The sequence below is a fragment of the Amblyomma maculatum genome, chromosome 4 (assembly GCF_055883805.1).
Source record: "Amblyomma maculatum isolate TAMU_Amacu chromosome 4, ASM5588380v1, whole genome shotgun sequence".
NCBI lineage: Eukaryota > Metazoa > Arthropoda > Arachnida > Ixodida > Ixodidae > Amblyomma > Amblyomma maculatum.
Window position 1 is genome coordinate 150,048,720 of NC_139347.1, and position 22,877 is coordinate 150,071,596.

The 22,877-nt window shown below is 46.9% G+C and overlaps 1 protein-coding gene and 1 pseudogene across 1 annotated transcript; one reads left to right on the forward strand and one right to left on the reverse strand.

Annotated features, from left to right (window-relative positions):
• Positions 1 to 353: 353 nt before the first annotated feature.
• Positions 354 to 22,349, reverse strand: LOC146193296 (uncharacterized; annotated as a pseudogene).
• On the forward strand, positions 4,500 to 5,429 carry LOC146193297 (P2X purinoceptor 7-like). The gene is made up of 2 exons (XM_084599730.1): positions 4,500 to 4,808; positions 5,279 to 5,429. The coding sequence occupies exons 1-2, from the start codon at positions 4,543 to 4,545 to the stop codon at positions 5,427 to 5,429; spliced, it is 417 nt and encodes a 138-aa protein (XP_084455856.1). The 5' UTR covers positions 4,500 to 4,542.
• Positions 22,350 to 22,877: the final 528 nt, after the last annotated feature.

Below are 22,877 nucleotides of genomic sequence, written 5' to 3' on the forward strand. Positions count from 1 at the left end.
TATACGTGTATCTCTGCTGTTGCCTATTAACTTTAAAATGTGCTTGCATCCCCATTGTTGGCCCCCTACATTAGCTGCATAACCAACAGAAAAAGAAAAAGCTTATTTGCCCTTCAAAGTATCCTCTGTGCAGCAGCAGATCTTCTGGAATATCAACCATTATAAAAACCAGTCGTTGTCAATGGCTGAAGCGGCCTTTTCTATTTGTATCTTAAGCCGTAGCTAACTGTAAACACAATATGTTCTTTGTAAGGGTGCAGTAAGCAGTTGCACACCAAGGCAAATAAATAAAACAACTTATTACATTGCAAGCATATGCTCCACCTCATTGGTTAGGGCGCTCGACTGCTGAACCCAAGAATGCGGAGTCGAAACTGTGCCTCGGCAGCTGCTTTTCGGTGGAGGCGAAAAGCTAGGCTCTTGTATGCTGTGTGATGTCGGTGCACATTAACAAACCTGGTCAAAATTTCCCCTCCATTACGGCGTCTCTCACAGCCTACTACATACATAGGTAAACGAGAAATCAAGACTGGATGATAATGTGCACCTATCAACCATAAAATGCAGCAGTAAAGAAACTATAGCTCATGAAGTCAGTGCAATAGGCTAGCGGTGCAGTATGTGAAGGGGTGGCAGCTGCAGCTCCTGGCTGCTAAGTCCTTCCTTCATTTCAGTCTGCTGACACAGCAAAGCGTGACTGGCGGTTCTGCATGCTTTCTTCTTTAGGTGGTTTTGGGCCATGTTTTGCTAAGATGGTCTCATGATGTGTGCTCTTGTACACAGCCTGGGCTGCAGAGTAGGATGGCCACTTGCGAACACACTCAAGCACGGAATCCATCAAGCCCAACACATAAGCTGTAACAAAAAACGCCATTCAAGTTATGTTAAAAGCTGAAGTGAAATACAGCATGTTCTACTTCTATCATTGTAAACAGGAAATACCAGCCATATGCGCATTGCAGCGAGCTTTTAAATCCGTTTAAGGTGGCACGCAGTACCTTTAAGACAAAACTTGCGAACTAGAAGTGCCAACAAAAAGCTAGTCCTACGTACATGAACTCAGGCACAACCTGGAAAAGTTTAAACACATATGTGCCCTTGGTACGACTATTCAACCATTGCAATGTTAGTGCCTGTACTAGAGTAAAGAGCACTGAAATGTTTGACAATGCTAACAGCTACACACGTAATTTCATGCAGTAATTGTACTTTAATAATTTAGGGCTCTTGTCATAGCTTTCTTAATGTAGCTTGTCGATTCCTTTATAGGTGCTGCTTTCCACTGCTTTTCTGCCCTAGAAAATTCTTGGCTGTACATTGGAGCCCCTTCACCATCAGTCATGGTACCTCTGTGGCTATTATGGTTGTAGTGTATAGCAGCAATCTGTATCCTGGAAGAAACAGAAATGTGGAAGCATGTAAAATTGCATAAAGGAAAGAAATGCAGCCTGTTCGTGAAGCCTCTGAATGTGGTCATTATACATATAACATGAAAAAAAATCTTGGAATGACAACCCCAGTGCTTTTTTTCCCAATTAAAATTGAATTTGAAGCCTGTATTTCTTGCGTACTCTGATCTCCCGTGTAAAAGTTCCCACCTGAAAGTGGTAGTTTTTCCGCAAGTGAATTTTAAAGAAAAGTGCTACTTGACGGCAGCCACATCCCATTGTCGAGCTATTTGCACGGGCACCCGATATTGTAATTATTGTTGGGTCAAGGTAGTTGGTAGGTACAGCGCACGAGATATGCAAGCAGTTTTGCACCATCCCAGCATGCTTGATGTGATGTGTGTGCGATAGTGGTGGGCCACTGAAACTTTTATTGTGCGGTGGAGTACACCAATTGTTCCAGCGTGACGACGGCTGTAATCTACCATAGGTTTCCTAGTGATCACTAAGAACCTCTGCGACAGGTGGATGAGAGCTCTCCATCCTGCCAACAAGACTCTGAGCAAGCATTCTAGTTTGTGCTCAGAAAATTTTACGCCTCAGTGTTGTGAACACACTGCGTATCTCAGAGAGACGTGATTATTTGTTAGGAATAACATTAACAGGATGAGCATCTGTACCTCAGTGAGACCTTTAGACTCGCGAAGGCTTCTTTCTGGAGGAGTACGAAGGCAAGTTCTGTGGCAACATTGTTGAATTACAACCTCCCATTGATGCCGTCAACTGAATGAGGCATGGCAGTAAAGAAGAAGGTCATGGAAAGTTAAAAAAGGTTCAACTTCAATTTTAATTCAATTAGAAGTGGCCACCTGGGAAGAGTACACTACGAGCAATTATATAATAGCGATTCCGATGGATGTTGTGTGCTCATCTGCATGAGCCCTGAGCCTAGGCTTATTCAGTGTGTCCTTGCAATTGGTTTTCATTAGGTAGAGGTGATGTACAAGGAAGGTACATGTGATTTTAAACTATAATATGCTTATTTCATTTTTTTTCTGTACCTCTTGGTTTAAAAACCTGTTGTGAACAAAAGCCGACACTGTTTTTTTCTCCATTGCCATGATTCCAAGCAGTGCATTGGCAGCTTTGGAAAATATTATGTGCGTTGACTGCAGTTTCACTTCTGTGAATAAATCATTGGAAGTCTGTGCCCATGGACTTGTGGATTTTTGTTCTTGCTATCCTTTTGGCTACCTCAATCACAGCCTTATTCTTTTTTCCACACAAGGTTAAGTTCTTTTTGCTAACATGGACTGCAAACCTGAGGCACATTGCAGCTGTGTCACAGAAACTTTAAAAACATAAATGAAAACCTTATAGAGGCTCCACACAGCTGCCTATGCATAAATGATGTGCGGCTATCACTGTTATATTCAAATGAGAATGTCTTGAAGTGTTCACTTGGCAATGTTTTCCTGATTTTTCCCTATATACAACCAGGAAGCGGCTGCCGGTTTCTCCTGCTCAAGCGGCCCACAACCACCATGCAAACATGCCTCTAGGTTTAGGCTATATAACTTAGCTCGCTGGTATGAAAACTGCGGTAAGGAAATGAAGCCTGCTCTGCCTTATTTTTGCACTGCAGTAAATTATTAACTTCCAACAACGCGTGCAGCTCACAGGCTAAATCAGACGGGTTACAACTAAAACAGGTGCAAAAATAAGCATATTGCTTTATGGCTCTGGACTTTTGTAATGCAGCCGTAAAAAAAAAAGCCAAGCTCGTAAACTAATGGCGAGAGCCATAATAATAAACACAGATCCACCCACCTCTTCTCGTCAGTGTGCTTTGAATGAAGGTATGTAGGATTGTCAAACTGTAGCTGGCGAGAATTTCTCCCCAAAAGCTCGCCGTCAAGACAGACCTTCGAAAATTGAGCGTAAATTATTTGGGATGTATGGCCTCGTGAGGACGCTGTGCACCGCAGCAATGTTCCGGCAGTAGATTCTATCATGAATCGGCAGGCACTCGCCGCACGGACAGCTGTCAGCGGTAACAACACATTTTTTGTTCCTGCGATCGTATCGGAAATGCATGCATGTGGAATGACCTTACAACCTACGCGACCCGTCATGTGGCTGGCTCTCGCGGCGGTGGTTGCAGTACAGGTTTGGTATTAGTTATTTCAACGCGCGAGCGTCGAGCAAAATACTTGACAGCGCCTTATGATGGAGATAAGCGTGCAACACGGCGAGAGTTCACGCACCCGCAAGGAAAGAGTGCGTCGTCTGCTACACTGCTCCGATCACGAGGACACGCGCAGCACAGCGCATTCGAGCGAATGGCAAACGTGATTCCTTCTTTTTTTTTTCTATTACGAGAGGCTGCGCTGACAAAACACGGTTAAGATTAAAAAAAAAACAGCAGCACTAGGAAAGCACCGCCTGAAATGCGAACCTTCTTATTTGAGGAGCTCTCTTTGAGGTGGGAACACGGTAAATGAGGTACCAAGGGAAGCACGTGTGCTCTACTGAGCGACGCCTTTTTTGTTTACTAGATATGTGTCCGCGTGATCGAAGCAACGTAGCAGACGACGCTCTACCTTTGTGCGCGAGCGCGAACTCGCACCGTGTTGCACCAGCAGTTTAGTCGATGCTCGTGCCTATTATTACAAATAATGGCGGCTCTACATGTGATGGGCTTAGGTAGGTACATGAACAGCGAGCCGTACGTCCGGCCGAAAATCGTCGAATTAGTCGTCTGTTCTCCACGCTTCCACACATATCGGCAGCACGGCTCTGAGTTCCGATAAAATACCTAGGTTTTTTTCTTTTTTGCTTGTTTAAAAACTGATCTAGGGACTTTAGGCTCCGATTTCTGCGAGACGGAAACCGAAACAGAAACCGCTGAGGCACCTTGATGCGATATTGGCTGTGACACCATGCGGCGCGGCTCCGCATATTTTGGAATTACCGGGAGGCCACGCTGTCGACATGTCTGACAGTTCGGAGTACAGTTTGTCAGAGAACAGTGCGTCTTTAGACGATTCATTTCATGAATTCCTGCCAAACGACTCGCCCTTCATGTACGACCCACCGCCGCGGCAGCCGGCCTGAACTCACAGAAGTAAGTACACGTGTAGGTTCCGTGTGCATGCATTTCTTATACGATCTTCGGACCAAAAGTTTATGTGCTATTCCCGCTGACAGCTGTTTGTGCGGCGAGTGTCGGCCGACACAATTTGATGAAACACTCTGCTGCCGGAACATTGCCACAGTGCACAACGTCCTCACGGGGCAATGCATCACTAGCAACCCTCTATTTTCGAAGCTCTGTTTAGATGGCGACCTTTTGGAGGTGAATTCTCGGCAGATACAGTTCTACAATCCGCCATACTTTGAGCACGCCGACGAAAACAGGTGGGTGGATCCGTGTTTATATCGCTCATTTGAGGCGCGGCAGTGCGACATTCCCGAGCTTCTCAATTTTGTTTTGGTGATGCATTACAAATGTTGACAGGCATTCTGTTTATTCGCTGTCTGTTTTAGTTTCAACACCTGTGATTTAGCTTGAGGCTGCGCTCGTTGCTGGAGGTTCGTCACAGTATGAAAATTACGATTGATTGGGCCTTCTTCTACATACCTGTCAAATTCTAGCAGCAACCAAAAATGAGCATAATTTCGCTATGCAAAAGTTCATTTTCTGGTTCTTTAGTAAAATTTTAATCTTTGCATTTATTTCACATTTCAGAAAGTAATTATAACCGGTTTGTAGCCAGCTTCATAGCACTCAGTGTATTTGCATAGATGTAAGGGCAAACTCCGATAATAAAATGGTATGGCGGATTCATACAGCATCCTTCCTTCTCTGAATGTGATTTTCGTTTCAGGAGGCTGATGTATACAGCCTATAGGCTGTTTGTATGGTGGGTGTGGGGCCACTTGGGCAGAGGGAATCGGCAGCCCCTTCCTGGTTGCGTGCTGGGCAAAATTAGGAAAAAATTTCCAAGGGCACACTATACGACTTTCTCGTGGGGATAGGTGAGTGATGCTTGCAATATCTGATACATAAGCAGCTGTGTAGAGCCTCTGTATTAGGCTTCATTTCTGTTTTTGTTGAATGTGCCTCAGGTTTACAGTCCATATCTTAGCAAATGAAATTTGACCTTACATGAAAATAAGCATAAGTGTGAAACGGAGGTACGGAAAGGACTGCAAGAGCCAAAAGACAACTCATGGGCACAGATTTCCAACTATTTATTCATAAAAATGAAATTGCATCCAATTCAAAAGTGTCTGCTTTTATTAACAGGTTACTAAAGTAAGAGGTATAGAAAAAAAAATTAAAGAAGCACATTATAGTTCTAAACTCACATGTACCTTCATTGCACGTCACCTCTATCTAATGAAAACCAAATGCAAGGACACACCGAATAAGCCTATGCTTAGAGCTTACGCAGATGAGCACACCACATCCAACGGAATCGCTATTATATAATTACTCGTAGTGTACTCTTGCCAGGCGGCCACTTTTAATTGAATTTAAATTGAAATTGAACCTTTTTTAAATTACCATGGCCTCCTTCTTCATTGCCATGCCTCATTCAGTTGACAGCATCAATGGTTGGTTGTAATTCAACAACGTTGCCACAGAGCCTAACTTCGTACACCTCCAAAAAGAAGCTTTTGCAAGTCAAAGGTCTCTCTGAGGTACAGATTCTCATCATGTTGATATTATTCGTAATAAATAATCACGTCTCTCTGAGGTATCAGTGTTTTCACAACGCTGTGGCATAGGATGTTCTCAGCACAAGCTAGGATGCTTGCTCGGGGTCCTGTTGGCAGGGTGTACAGCTCTCATCCACCTGTCGCAAATGTTCTTAGTGATCACTGAAAACCGATGGCAGATTACAGCTGTCGACACACAGGAACAATTGATGTACTCCAACGTACAACAAAAATTTCAGTGACCCACTACTGTGGCACACACATCACATTAAATCACATTAAACATGCTGGGATGGTGCAGAACTGCTTGCGTATCTCGTGTACTGCACCTACCAACCACCTTAATCCAACAATAATCACAGTACCGGTGCCTGTGCAAATTTCTCAATCATGTGATGTGGCTGCTGTCAAGGGGCACTTTTCTTTAAAATTCGCTTGCGGAAAAACTGCGTCACTCTCAGGTGCAAACTTTTAGCACAGGAGATGAGACTACTGCAAGGAACACAGGCTTCAAATTTAATTTTGGTCAGTGAATATTGAAAATCTACTGGAGGCGCCCTGTAAGTGTGTAGTTGCTTTTGCTTGCAACAAACACCAGTGGAAATTACAAGGAACAGTTTTGCAATCTTTATATTAGATACAACGGGGAGGCATTAGCTCTTACGTTAGCACTCCCTGCACCCTCATCTGTCATTAGCACGTAGAGTGTCATTACGGCATAATTAAGTGCGCAATACTTTCTGTATTTCTGAGTTCAGTTTGAAACCATTGTGGTCATGTTATTGCATGTATTGCTGCCTGCAACTGTTTTAGTACATGAGCCATGTCTTTCAGCAAAACAATTCAGTATGTGCTTGAAACCTCTAAGCATCCACCAAAAATACGCCTCTCCTACTTACTCACCCTTTTCACTTTCAGAACCAGCAAAAAGACAAAAAGTGGTGCCGAAGTGAAATTCAGACAGACTGGGAATCCAGTGCAGTTGCAATAAAAATTTTACGAACACTCACCTTGCAAGCATCTCTTCATATAAAAATTTGCTGCTCTTTGGGGCAAAGTGAATGATTGAGGAAAAGGCAGAAAACTAGAAGGCCTTTCAGGTATAATCTGGATCAAATTCCATTAGAATATGCTGTGGAAGTGAGGAATCGATTTCAAGAATTAGATCTAGAAGACAAAGAGCCCGAAGAGATGGGACTGATGTTCGTGATATAATACAAGAAGTTGCTACTAAGGTAGTTCCAAAGCAAAAGAAATGCAAGAAAGCAAACTGGTTATCTGAAGAGGCTTTGAAAATAGCTGAGGAAAGGAGGATGGCAAAAGTTATGGGGGAAAGAGAAAGATACAAGGTTCTCAATGCGGATTTTCAGAAAATAGCAAGGAGAGATAAGAATGCCTTCCTGAACATACAGTGCCAAGCAGTTGAGGACAACAGCCAATTAAGGAATACAAGAGCTCTGTATAAGACAATCAAAGATATTGTGAGCCTTCTGTGGACCTTCTTTCATTTGTACATGCCATGATCTTCTTCTTTCATTTGTACATACCATCAACATCGTCCCGCGGCGCCGGCTCCGTCGCGTGCCTGGGTTCGTGATCGGATTAAAACGCTGGACAAGGTTTCGCTGTCCTTGCCGTCACGACCTCGCCGTCTCGACCTAGCCTTCTTTTACAAGCAGTGGAGGTGAAATTTGATCCCCTTGCTGCCTTGGGCCCTGTCTCTCGCTGGAGCTACGTTCCGGTCGCCGTTTGGCAACTGCCACCATCGCTACGTCTACCGACGTCCACGAACCCACGAGTACCCACGAACAAGTCGGACCCTCTATCTCGGCTGCACCACCCCCTCCGACTGTGCCCACACGACAGCGCGACCCGCCGCTGTTCGCTGGTCGTCGCGATGAAGAGGTCGATGACTGGCTTGACACCTACGAACGCTGCAGTGCCTACAACTGGTGGCACGATGCTATGAAATTTCTCAACATCTCTTTCTACCTTATTGAGGTCGCAGGACTTGGTTCATCAACCGCGAGCCCCACACAACTAAGTGGACCACCTTCAAACAGCAGTTCCGACAGTACTTCGCTGACCCGGCAGTTCGGACTGAGATCGCGAAGACCAAGCTCGCTTCACGCCGTCAAGGTCCTGATGAGTCATATGCGTCTTACATAGAGGCCATACTTGCACTCTGTCGGCGTATTTGTCCCACCATGGCGGAACATGAACGGCTACACCACGTCTTGAAAGGAATCAATTCTACGGCGTATATCATCCTAGTTGCTCAGAATCCTTCAACTATTGATTCCATTATTACGACCTGCCAACGCATCGACCAGCCGCAGTCCTCCCGATTGCAGCCCGCCAACGCTACTGGCCCGACCTATGCTGATCTCGACCTGCGGGCACTTATTCGAGCCATCATCCGCGAGGAGTTCCAGGCGCTCAAGCCTGTCTATCGACACGGGTGCGAACACTCTTCCGCAACATCTAATGACGCAGGTCTTCGCAGCATCATCAAAGAAGAGCTGGCAACAATCACCGAACCTATAACATCTGAAGCTCCGGCACCCGCTCAGTACCGACTTACGCGCAAGTCGCAGCATCCCCCCCTCCTTTAGTTCCCCCGCCTCGACCGGCACCAAACTACAATCACGTCAATGCAATAACGACGGCTCAACCTGCACCACCCTATTACGCACCATTGCGCCCCTCCCGACCAATTTGCTATTACTGTGGCATTAGAGGACATATATCCCTCGTCTGTCGTCCCCGCCTCTAGAACGAGCGTCCTGGTTACGATACCTTTGAAAGTGACATCCTTCCAACGTCATATTATCAACGCCGGTTTACTCCAAGGCCACCTCGAAGATCATCCCCACCTCCAGAATCCTCGTCTGAGCCTCGTGGAACCCATGCATCCCGACGTCGGTCCCTATCCCCATACCGTCGCTCAGTTTCCCCTCTCCGACCCGCAACAACTATCCCTGTCCGCCGTCCGGAAAACTAAGCGTTGCAGTTTCCGGAGGTCAAACTGCACTCTGCGAACTTACCAAAAGTCCTCCAGATCGCCCGTAAAATGTGATTTCTATTTTGGCTGAAGGATTACCGGTCGAAGCATTAATTGATACAGGAGCTGCAATTTCTGTCATTCATGCTGATTTGTGCAACCGTTTGCGAAAAGTGACGACACCATATGATGGGCCTGAACTCCGTGGTGCCGATGACGTCCCTTTGCGCCCTTTAGCAAAGTGCACCGTACGAATTGTTATTGACGGCATCCGCCATCACGTGCAGTTTGCTGTGCTCTCACCATGTGCGCATCTGATGATGTTAGGGTGGGATTTTTTGTCAACCGCTTCGGCGTTAATTTCTTGTGGCGACCGTGTTATCCATATGACAGACTGCGATTTTTCATCTGAAGTTTCTGAACGACATCATCCCCTAGTTGCCGCCGCTGATACTGTTTTGCCTCCTCAGTGCGAAAAAATGCTTACCGTTGTTTCTGACCACATCACTGACGGGGACGTACTCGTCGCACCATCTCATCGTCATCTTGCACGCGGTATCGCCTTCCCGTCTAGTCTTGTGAGGTTCTGCAACGGCTCAGCGACAGTAGCGGCCGCTAACACTTCACGTGAATCCCTCGTGCTCCCAAAAGGAACTTCTCTCTCCTGCATGGTGGATGTTCAACTTTTGTCCTTGATGGTGCTCACCGCCCCTCTGCCTCAGCGCAGTGTTTCGCCAGACGTCTCTCTTTCTGTTCTCACAAAGACTATTAATCCTAACCTCACACCGAACCAACGGCACGAACTGTTGGCATTGCTTCGACACCACCAAGCCATTTTTGATGCCACTTCTCCACCACTGGGACGGACTAGTGTTGCGCACCATCGCATCATTACTGAAGGTAACTCTATCGTTCTCCGACGGCCTTATCGGGTTTCCCTCTCTGAACGAAAAGTAATTGAAGAAAATGCAAATGACATGCTCCATCGCAATATTATTCGTCCCTCGACAAGCCCATGGTCCTCCGCAGTAGCTTTAGTTAAAAAAGGACGGCTCGGTACGCTTTTGTGTTGATTACCGGGCACTCAACAAAATTACCCGCAAAGATGTATACCCAATGCCAAGAATTGATGACGCCCTTGACTCTCTCCAAGGCGCCGAATATTTCTCGACTTTGGACCTCCGTTCAGGTTATTGGCAAATACCTATGCACGAGGACAATAAAGAAAAAACCGCTTTCTCAACTCCCGATGGCCTTTACGAATTTAGTGTTATGCCTTTCGGACTTTGTAACGCACCAGCGACATTTGAAAGAATGATCGATACTGTGCTTCGTGGCCTAAAATGGAGAACCTGTTTATGTTACCTGGATGACATTGTCATTTTTTTCGTCAACTATTAATGACCATCTCACGCGCCTGAATGAGGTCCTCACGTGTCTCGCTTCAGCGGGCCTTCAGCTCAACACCAAGAAGTGCCACTTTGCACAGAAGGAAATTAAAATATTGGGAAATCTAGTCAGCCATGACGGCATTCGTCCAGACCCTGAAAAAATCATCGCGGTCTTGAACTTTGCTCGTCCACAACGGATTACAGAATTGCGCAGTTTTCTCGGTCTGGAGACTTATTTCCGGTGTTTTGTAAGGCATTTTGCAGGTAATGCTGCTCCACTTCATGAACTACTTAAAGCACGCAGCACTTTCGTGTGGACTGAACAGTGCGAAGCCGCTTTTAATAATCTGAAGCACGCCCTCACATCAGACCCTGTTCTTGGCCACTTCAGTGACAGCGCTCCAACCATCCTGCACACTGATGCTAGTGGACTCGGTCGTGGAGCTGTACTCCTGCAGCGCGATGCAACTTCGCGTGAGAAAGTGATTGCCTTCGCCAGTCGAACTATGACTCCAGCTGAGAAAAACTACACCATTACCGAGCAGGAGTGCCTTGCCGTCGTCTAGGCTGTCCAAAAATTTCGCCTTTACCTATATGGTCGGCATTTCAGAGTTGTGACCGATCACCATGCTCTTTGCTGGCTGTATTCGCTCAAACATTTGACACGCCGACTTGGCCGTTTGATTCTACGCCTCCAAGAATACAATTTCGACGTCACTTATAAATCGGGTCGCCAACACCAAGACGCCGACGCTCTTTCTCGCTGTCCGCTTTCGGAATCGGCTTGCTGTTTTTCTTCCCAATCCATTTCCACCTATGACCACAGCCTACCATCTCTTTCCCCGACGTATATCACAACAGTTTCATTTGATGACTCTGAAAACAAACACGCTCTCCGCTCTCCGCTCACAGCAATTAGCCGATGCCTACTGCCGACCCATCATCGACCGCCTTATTGGCGCTTCGGACCCACCCAATGCTCGGCTTCACCGACAACTTCGCAATTTTAAGCTCGAAGATGGCATCCTACTCCGCTTCGTGTATTGCCCTGATGGAACTCGCTGGATCCCAGTCGTGCCGCGTGTGCTTCGTCCACGTATACTGGCTGCTCTCCACGATGACGCTACTGCAGGTCACCTTGGTGTTGACAAAACCTACGACCGAGTGAAAAAACGATTCTTTTGGCCTGGCCTATCTTCCTGCGTTGCCAAATACGTCGCATCCTGCCCTTTGTGCCAACGCCGCAAACGGCCGACGTCTAAACTGGCCTCCTACAACCTGTTCCCTGTCCCGCCACGCCATTCGACGTAGTCGGAATCGACTTATAAGGTCCCCTACCTCTCTCTGATGGGGGTAACCATTGGATTATAACAGCTGTCGACCATCTTACACGCTACGCTGAGACAGCACCTGTACCGACCGGTTCCGCTCAAGAAGTAGCAAATTTCTTTTTGCGATCAATTGTATTGCGTCATGGCGCTCCTCGGGTGCTCCTAAGTGACCGCGGGACGGCCTTCTTATAGGCAGTCGTTGCCGAATTTCTTCACGCGTCATCCACCCTTCATAAGACAACCTCAAGCTACCATCCCCAGACTAACGGGCTGACTGAGCGATTTCACCGCACCTTAAAGGATATGATCTTCATGTACGTCACACCGGATCATCGAAATTGGGACACTATTCTACCATTCGTCACTTTCGCCTATAACACAGCAGTACAGCGGACTACCGGTTATTCTCCATTTTTCCTCGTTTATGGCCGTCCTCCCACTACAATTCTCGACGCTTCCTTCTTTTCTACGCCCGACTACTCCACATCAGTACCTACCCAGTTCTTATCTCGTGTGGCCGGATGCCGTCATCTTGCCCGCCTCAACACAGCAGCGTGCCAGGAAGACCGCAAGAATCGCTACGATTCTACGCATCGCGTGGTCTCTTATCGTCCCGGTGACGAAGTACTGCTGTATACACCACTGCGCACCCCTGGCCTTAGTGACAAATTCCACCACCGCTACCTTGGTCCCTACGAGATTATCAGCCAAACTTCTCCAGTTAACTACAAAGTCACGCCTGCTGATCCCCCAGCCGATCGACGCCACCGTGGAACTGAAATGGTTCATGTTTCTCGCTTGAAACCGTTTGTGCGCCGCGATACATCGGTTAATTAGGCGCGACCAGGCTGGCCGCTTCCGACCCCCCGGGCAGATTGTGTGAGCCTTCTGTAGACCTTCTTTCATTTGTACATGCCATGATCTTCATCTTTCATTTGTACATAGCATCATCATCGTCCCGCGGCGCCAGCTCCGGCGCGCGCCTGGTTTCGTGATCGGATTAAAACGCTAGACAAGGCTTCGCTGTCCTTGCCGTCACGACCTCGCCGTCTCGACCTAGCCTTCCTTTACAATATCAAAGGAAGCTTATGTGCTAAGCTGGGCGTGATAAAGGACAAACGAGGCAAGGACCTCACTGAAACCGCAGAGTTAAAGAAGAGGTGGCAGGCAGGAGGAGGTGGCATCCTTAAGAGTGAAGTTGAATGGGCCTTAGCCAGCCTTGCTAAGAACAAAGCTAGCGGAATTGATGGCATTCCAGCTGAGTTGCTTAAAAACCTCAACCATTACGCTGTTACATTCTGCATACATCATGTCAGAAGATTTGGACAACCGTGCAGTGGCCACAGGATTAGAGGAGGTCAGTTTACATCCCCATTCCAAAGAAAGGCAGTGCCAAAGATTGCTCCAAATACCGCACGATCGCGCTTATTTCGCATGCTAGCAAGGTGATGTTGAAGATTCTCCAAGGTAGGCTGCAGCAGTATGTGGATCGCGAGCTTCCGGACGTGCAAGCTGGGTTTCGCAAGGGCAGAGGAACTAGAGACCAAGTTGCCAACCTTCGCTGGATCATGGAAAAAACAAGAGATTTCCAGAAACCCATCTACTTCTCCTTTACTGATTATGCGAAAGCGTTTGACTGCGTAGATCACAGCAGATTGTGGCAAGCTCTCCAAGAGATGGGAGTTCCAATTCACCTCATCTGTCTCCTCAGGAACCTGTATGAAGGGCAAGAAGCCACAGTCAGAACTGGGCATGGTCTTACTGATTGGTTTCCGATTGAGAAAGGAGTGAGGCAAGGCTGCATACTGTCGCCCTGCCTATTTAACCTATATGCATATTGCATCATGAGGAAGGCCGGTCTGGACGAGTCTTCAGCTGGAGTGAAGATTGCTGGAAAACGTACCAACAACCTTAGATATGCGGATGATACCACTTTAATGGCAGAAAGTGAAGCGGAACTCAAGAGTCTTCTGATGCGCGTACAAGGAGAGAGTGAGAAGTTTGGACTTAAACTGAACATTAAAAAGACAAAGATCATGGCGTCTTGCCCTATCAAGTCCTGGAGCATCAATGGACAAGAAGTGGAGGCTGTGACAGATTTTCTCTTCTTGGGTTCTAAGATTACCTCGGAAGGTAACTGCAGCCATGAAATTAGGAGACGCCTGCTTCTGGGAAAGAGAGCAATGGTTAGCCTTGACCGCCTAGTAAAGAGCAGAATCATTGCCAACCAAGATCCGTATAACTCGTGCTATGGTATTTCCAGTTGTGATGTATGGATGCGAGAGTTGGACTGTGAAAAAGGCTGACCGCCGATGAATTGACGCGTTTGAATTGTGGTGCTGGCGAAGACTCTTGAGAGTTCCTTGGACTGCCAGAAGGTCAAATCTGTCGATATTGTCGACCATAAGCCCTGACTGCTCATTGGAGGGTCAAATTCTAAATTTAAAGCTCAGCTACTTTGGTCATCTGATGAGAAGAGAGGAGTCGCTGGAGAAAGATTTGATGTTGGGAAAGGTTGAGGGTCGCCGGAGAAGGGTTAGGCAGCGAACGCGATGGTTAGATCGCATCCTCGAGGCACTGCAGATGAAGTTATGTGATGTTAGGAAGATAGTGAGAGACCGGAAAGCGTGAAGTGACATGGTCCATAGGGTCACGAATAGTCGGACACGACTGAACTGAACTGAATGATTAGGCTACGGAATGCTTCTAGTCCATATGTTTGACTGGAGTACGATGCATGCACAATGTCCTTCAGAAAGTGTGGTGATTGCAAAATGGCTTTCGTTATTCAAATGGATTCTGAACCTGGAAAAAGAATGTAAACAAATGTTACGAGATGAACTGTGCACAACAGAACACTTTCTTTTCGCATAAACAAATGTGAATAGTAAACTTGGTTGCCAAAAAAAATAAATTGGAAACAAATGTCCGCACAGCAACCAAGACTGTAGGGTAAGAAACTAAGTGAAGTTCCTTCAACTGGCATATTGCGACCATTGTAGCCCATCACACACTTTTGAGTGTGTTGCAGGTTGATCAGCTTTGGGAAAAATTCCTCGAGCAATTATGAAGAGATACATTATTATACCCTCAATTATTCAGTCTCGTTCAGGGATGACCTCATCATAATAAGAAGGGTGGAGTGGGTCTGGGTGGTGGTGCACATTGATTATATGACGTATTATCGAAAGCCATCTCGCCAGAGACAGCTTCTCATTACCACCACTGTTCGTAGCGCACCAGTTTAGGTGGCGAATAATTGTCTTCTTCCAGCCCAAAACAATGGTGTACTGCTTCAAGCAGCCCAAAGCTGTTAGCTTTTTCTTGAGCCCTATCAAAAGAAAGCCATTTTATACTATATATGGAGTAAGAGAGGTATAAACTAGTTTGTGCATGCTTAACTAGTAGCCTCCGCTGCTAACTTACCTTTAGCAATGTGCCAAACATCAAACAGGTGGCGGACTTCGGGGTGGCAGCTTTTCATGAATGCTTTGATTTCACTATGGCGGTCGGTCACCAAGCTTGTCATCATAATTCCTGCATCAATCAGGTGTTTCAATGCCCTTTCTGGACCCTCCTTCTCCATCCGGCTGCTTGAGGTGACTTCAGTGGATTGGGAAAAAAACAGGCAAAATATGAAATGAAAAAGCAGCCAAATGCATAAACATACTCGTGCAGTTTACTAAACCTGCCCATGGTCGGACTTGAGCAATGGCGTTGTGCGCTTCCATACAGCCTGCATAATTGCTGCAAATACAATGGAAGGTCAATCTGAGTTTCCCTCTCTGCTGCTGCTGCTGCTGCTAGGAGCGTGACGGACCTAGCCTTTCCTGGCAGCTCAATTCTGTGGCGGCAGCCAGCACACATAGGCTTTCGCCGAAATATAAAAAAATAGTGCAGAGGGCTCATCTATGTCAAAAATAAAGAACAAAAAGAAACGTGAGCACAAGTAAAAAAAAAGTTCAAACTTCAAACATTTTCTTCAAAAAGCTGGCTCTAAAAATTGTAAAAAAGGGAAATCTCCCTCCCGTTTCATAAAATTGGCAAGCGTTGAGATGCGGGCTAGTTGGTGGCCCGTTGTGGATTAAACAGCGCAAATGTTCCCTCTGTCTCTACCTATCTGTCTCTATTTATGTGCATTTTATTCTATTATAAATTTAGGCTGAGTACATATATACTGAGAGATGGAGATACTGCACTTTTATTTCCAGTTCTCATCTCTCGCAGCATGTAGATACGATGCAAGGCTGGCTCATGTTGTGCCTGGCCAAAGCCGCCCAGAAATTCAGCCGGACGCCAGACTTCTTCGGCTAACGCCTCCTTCACAAAATACGGATACTTCTCTGCAAAGCACCAGTGCACTGGAGGCGAGCCGTGCCAAAGGGAGAGAAGCGACGTGTTTCAACATGAGCTGAGAATCCAGACAGCACGGCGCCGTGGCCCTGACGGTGAACCCCTTCTCGCCCCGCGGCATATTTGAAGCGAGAGCGCAGCAAGCTCTCCCATTGGCCCTGCGAAAGTGCTGCCGTCGGATTGGACCATTTTGAGCGTCAACGGTTCTCGGCGACGGAGTCTCAAGTGCTTCCGTTCGAGACTCCGAGTGTGAGTTCGTCACGAGCGTCCATCGGGAGCAGTTCGCCCCCTGACAGTGCGGACGCGGCGGAATCTCCCCGGCCGTCGCTGCGCGAGAACAGTCGCGTATGGCTATGTTAGCTTTCGGCCCCAGAGCCGAAATCCTTCTTTAAATACCTGTAAATAGTGTATAAAGCCTTTTCCTCATCTCACCAACGCCTACTTGGCTTCATCGCTACCGCCAGCGAGCTGACAGCCCTCGTTCACGAAACGGGTGACGAGCGCTGCGTTACCAACTCCTTGGCACAACCCTGTTGACGGTGGGCTACTGTGTGATAACCCCACCGGCACAACATTGGTGGCAGCTGCGGGGTCCACTGTCACAACATTGGATGGCAGCTGCGGGATTGACCGGCGTCAGGCACCTCGGCGCGGTGAGTACCTGAAGTTTTCCTCAAACGCCAGACTTCTCTAACACACAGGGTAGCTTAGAGAAAGGCTGAGCGCAGCATTGTGTTAACCTTGCGTGTTTCAAGCCTACAGGAAGTGGTTTGAAAACCAAGGGATGCTAAGAGGGGAATCAGTGTGAGAAAGGCTTGCGCATCTCTTGCTAGGAGCGAGATAGCGAACGTATAGTACACTATTCTAAAAAGACAAACAAGAGGCCGGTAAAATATGGAGAGTTGCAAGGTCAAAGAACTTCTCCAAATTTGTGAGAAGTTGGGAATCGATTTGGGCTCAACAAAAAGAAAAAAGAAAATTCTTGAGATCATGCAGGCAGAAGACGTGACGGTTGAGGAAGCCGCAGAGGTCTGGGATGATGTTCAAGAGAGAAAAGACAAAGAGGAACGTGAACGTCACGAGAAAGAGGATCGTGAACGTAGAGAACGTCGCGAGAAAGAGGATCGTGAACGTAGGGAACGTCACGAGAAAGAGGACGCCCGCGTGGAAACTGATGCAGCTGGAGATTTCAGCCCATAGAATGAGCGTGGAAAAGATTAAATCTTTCAATGTCATTCAGTGTAACGGTTCAATACCGCGAGACGGTACGCCACGGTTCCTCATCGCCGAGGATATGGCAGATTATCTGGCAGACTTCGAGAGTGTCTGTAGAAGTAAACGCTTTGAGCGAGATAGTTGGGCGCAGAAGTTGGTAGCTCTTCTCTCCGCTGAAGCGTCGGGAGAAATCAAGCGATTGGTTGGCGACCGCTTGAAAAATTACGATGCACTAAAAGACTCATTGCTGATACGATATCGGATAACGCCTCAGGGTCTTCGGAAAAGATATGAGAGCGAGAAACATTGTAACACGGCGTACTTTGATTTGGCGTATCAGTTGAAAGCCGATGTAACCGAATGGCTAGACAGTCAGGAAGTCTCGGAGCAAATTGTACTTGCACCAGAGAATGAGACACAGCTTGGGGAAGCGGCCGAGAAACGCGATAGCAGCAGCGAGTCGATCGAGCCTCGAACAGAAGTTCCTAGGGTTACCTTGGTCGAACCACTGGCAGCTGAGACGGTTGGAGCCGACTCCAACGGCGAGAAATCCGAAGTGACACCGTCCTGCACGCATTCCCACGTAGCTGTAAGCATTCCACAAATCGAGAGTGAGGAACTGACAGTAAATCAACCGCCTGACAACTCAGAAGCAGAAGTTGTAAACTGTGACGGTATTGTAGTCAGGCTAGGAGACGACAAATTGGCAATTTCCGAAGTCAGAGTCGACGTAGATCATGACACACAGAAAAACGAAGTTGCGCTCATGGAAATTGCGCAGCTCACAAGTGTTGAACAGCTAAGGCAGGCCCATGATGCGGACGCTGTCGAGAACCACACCTGTGAAGTCGACGGCGAGCGACTAGATAGGAGCCATGAATCTTCCTGTCCTGACGCGCTCAGTTGTGTTGGCGAAAACAACCTTGGTGCGAACATGGACCTCACGCGATCCGAAGCGCCGCAGCTGTCGGACGAACATGATCGTGCGCCGGTTAGCGCTGAGCGATGCGGCACACCGGCAGATCAGTGTAACTTGAGTGGCGAGCCTGCAGAGGATATGCCTAGCTCGGGGACTGGCGTGAGCGAGCCTTGTCCTTGTTCGGACGCGACTGGCAGTGAGTCATGCGCTGCTGGCTGCGATGCAGGCGCGGCGCCGCACTTCGACGATGTCGGCGCCATACTAGCTCCGGTTACCGGCAGCCTGAAAGAGCTGGCACCAAAAGAAAGAAAGCAAAAAGTCAAGTGCTGCCGCCGAAAAGAGCGGAAAGGCAGGTGCATGAAAGAATGCTCTCATCGAAAGGTGAGAAAACGCAAACGATCGCGAAAGGAAAAGAAGCGGCGATCTCAGCGGCACAAATGCACCCGTGCTGAGAAAATACGCGATTGGTGCGCAAAGCGTAAGGAACGAGACAGATCGTTCAACAAAGCGAGTAACTTCTGCTCGTCTGTTCTTGCACGCACAAAGTGAAAAGAAAGGTCTCGTAGAGAAATGGACAGCCGAAGCTGTGGTGGAGGGAGCAGAGCCAAACCGCCCAAATACTGCTACGCATTCTGCCGCTTGCGGAAAAGAGCAGCGCAGTGCGAACTCGGATGCTTTGAGTCGTGCATTAGAGACATTACCTTCGACGAGCATTTCGTCGCTAACGGTAATGCTGTACGCATATCGGGGCAAAATTGAATGACCTCCTTGCTTCCTCAGTTGCGGTTTACGGCCCAAGTGATTTCAAGGAGACTCTTTTCCATTACTGATTATTAATTTTCCTTGCTACTTAATGTATCTTTATAACGCAAAATTGTTGTTTGAACCTTGTGTACTGCATCCTATACACTTGTCTCTTGTTGTAGTGGGAGCAAAAAGAGGACAACAATTTAGCTAATTGAATTTAAAATTTTGCCTCTGTCTGGTGTTTGACGGGTCACCGAGGGTACTTGCTTGTGTTGGGTGTTGCCTGTTTTCGGTCGGTTTCGAATCCTCAGAACAGTCTACCGATACCAGTGGCGAGTGGCAAGGGCATCAGAGCGACCCGAGCGAAGTTGATCGGCATGCCCCGGCAACAAGGCTATCGGCAGAGATCCTGACCTGGCTAGCGGAACCCGAGGCACGTGAGGCTACCTGGAGCCCGGACACTGGACGTGAGCTTGAAGGAGCCTGGCGAACGAGCGCGCCCGGCATCCGAGCCACATGCGAGCAGCTCGTCTTCCCGGCGCATTGTCTGATGGCGGGGGTGCTGTTGTGCCTGGCCAAAGCCGCCCAGAAGTTCAGCCGGACGCCAGACTTCTTCGGCTAACGCCTCCTTCACAAAATACGGATACTTCTCTGCAAAGCACCAGTGCACTGGAGGCGAGCCGTGCCAAAGGGAGAGAAGCGACGTGTTTCAACATGAGCTGAGAATCCAGACAGCACGGCGCCGTGGCCCTGACGGTGAACCCCTTCTCGCCCCACGGCATATTTGAAGCGAGAGCGCAGCAAGCTCTCCCATTGGCCCTGCGAAAATGCTGCCGTCGGATTGGACCATTTTGAGCGTCAACGGTTCTCGGCGACGGAGTCTCAAGTGCTTCCGTTCGAGACTCCGAGTGTGAGTTCGTCACGAGCGTCCATCGGGAGCAGTTCGCCCCCTGACAGTGCGGACGCGGCGGAATCTCCCCGGCCGTCGCTGCGCGAGAACAGTCGCGTATGGCTATGTTAGCTTTCGGCCCCAGAGCCGAAATCTTTCTTTAAATACCTGTAAATAGTGTATAAAGCCTTTTCCTCATCTCACCAACGCCTACTTGGCTTCATCGCTACCGCCAGCGAGCTGACAGCCCTCGTTCACGAAACGGGTGACGAGCGCTGCGTTACCAACTCCTTGGCACAACCCTGTTGACGGTGGGGTACTGCATGATAACCCCACCGGCACAACATTGGTGGCAGCTGCGGGGTCCACTGTCACAACACTCATGACCTATTAAACAATCTCTTAAACAAGCTTTGGTGAACGCAAGCACTGGAAAGACAGACTCAACGGGTGAAATTTTTGGTTTCCGATTAGCTGCGTAATGTGTGACTTCTCGACGGGTGAGCTACATGAACAGTCCATAATCGAGTAATATATGCAAGTTAATTTTTTATGGCACAGGTAAAAAAAGATAAGTATTTTTTATGTCATATGGCAAATATAATGTGCCATTGATTTAAAAGGACATGCCCGGCTATGAAAAACCAGCCTTTCTCTTCCTGGAGTATTTAAAGCATAACAAAGGAACTAACACAGAGTGAATGTTGTAGCATTACATATACCCTTTTGCTTCATGGAAGAGTTAAAAGAGTTAATCATTATTAGCAGTAACATGCTGATACTCTGTAAGCACATGCCTTGCTGCACATATGTATTTGTTCAATTCGAGGTGGTTTTATGTGTAGCATGACTACCCACAACTGAGACCATATGAACACCTCATATGACAAAGCATGTTGATAAGTTTAAACGCTGCACTGTATGCACCTTCAAGATTGGTGCATTGACAAGAAGTATCCTCTCAATTCCATGAAATAACAAAAGATTATAACCTTCACAAGCTCAATGTGCAGTACTCTGTTCAAAGTGGAGTCCATGAGTGAGTAGGCGCAAAAATCTGCTGAGTGCCCAGGAGAATCACACCTGCCATCACCTGCCAAACAGAGAGGCTGGCCTCTTAATGGCTCCATGAGTTTTCGTTGCTGTGACTGCCATGTCTGGAATAGAAAGCAGAATAAACGAACTATATTTATGAAAGTATCCATATTGCCTTCAAAAAATGCTCTAAAAAAACAGATGAGTGATTGCTGCTTAATGAGGCCTCTTGTCTACTTGGTTGATACCAGCACTTGGTGTGAATTGAAAGAACCTAGACTTCCAAATTCACATCTTGAGAAGACATTGTTTGTGCTCCTACATGCAATACACATTTCTCCCTTGCATGATTATAACAGCATAAATCTATGAAAAACCTTATCAAAAGATGTCTATGCTCAGCATTTAATCAAATGTACCAAGTCATTTTATGCAACGGAGAGTGAGAAAGACCTAGTAGTCATTGACGGTTCACTTATTTTATGAGGTACAAGTCCTAACTAGTCTCCCATCTGATCTATGTTTGAATACTCTTGCAGGAAACCAAAAAGTGCATTTTATTTTCAAATGCGTGATAATTGAAATGCTATAAATTCTCTTGAAATTGCTTGAATTAGCAAACCATTGTTTTGGGCCGGAAGAAGACAATTATTCGCCACCTATACTGGTGCGCTACGAACAGTGGTGGTAATGAGAAGCTGTTTCTGGCGAGATGGCTTTCGATAATACGCCATGTAATCGTTGTGTTTATCACTGCTGTTTCAAAATGAGGTAACAATGACACCATAGATTTCATTTCCTTGCTCTTATTTTGTCAAAGATTGCGGCAGCTTTATTTAGTAACTGAGAAAAGGTAAAACAGAGCCAGATGTCAAGCAGATGAGAGTCCCTTTCAGCAGCTTTAGAGCTCTGCTTTAATGAGTAGTAGCTGGAATCCTGCTGAATTATTTTGCGCCCAAATTTGCTATAAGAGTTTAAAACTGCAGTATGAACAAACACCTTTTTATACGAACCTGCTGCACTGCTGGAATAAGGTAGTACCGTTGAAACTCAAAGTACTGAGTTTTCTGCAGTCTTTGCACTCCCATCACTGACATGAGCCTCATGATCTTTGTAGGACTGCTGCCAGTGAAAAGGATTGCAGAGCAAAATAGTATATTTCCCACCGGCTTGTCGCCAAATACTGGCTCGCTATACCATCTCTTCGTGTGAGCAGGAGCTATGGGACAGGTTATGGTAGCAGCAATCATCTTTCCAGATGCCACAATCTTGACATCACAGCCCTTGGTCCCACAGACCTTGCAAATGCTGAGCAAGTCCATCAGATGTGTGTGAAACACAATGTACTTTTTGTCATCCGTGCCTCCCTCTTGAGGAGAATCCATTGGATGTAACCTGCGCAATTTCGAATGCACACTCCGTGGTAAAGACACTGTTTAGGTTAAGCCAATACATCCCTGCTGATGGATGCCTCACAAATGTATCAACTACTTACACTGAATCACTGTCCTGTTTATCACAAATGTATGATGTGTTCACAGTTTGCTCTCTGCAACATGGAAAAGCTTGTTTTAGAGTAAACCATGCTGATGTAAAAAACAACTTAAGTTGCATCAGAACGACTGCATGTACAGTATCATGAACACAAAACCAGGCTTCATAAATGACCCTATATGCACTATTTACTAATATATATATATATATATATATATATATATATATATATATATATATATATATATATATATATATATATATATATATATATCGGATGCGAGAACATTTAACGTACTTGGCCGCTTCAAAAATTATAGAGCGAAGGGTACGTTTCATTTAAAGCAACATTTTATTGGACTCGACGTTTCGACCAGAAGCTG

Coding starts and splice junctions, on each gene's coding strand:
- LOC146193297 (XM_084599730.1), top strand. CDS start 4,543: ATGCATTTCTTATACGATCTTCGGACCAAAAGTTTATGTGCTATTCCC. Junction 4,809..5,278: donor GAGCACGCCGACGAAAACAG/GTGGGTGGATCC, acceptor TTTTCGTTTCAG/GAGGCTGATGTATACAGCCT.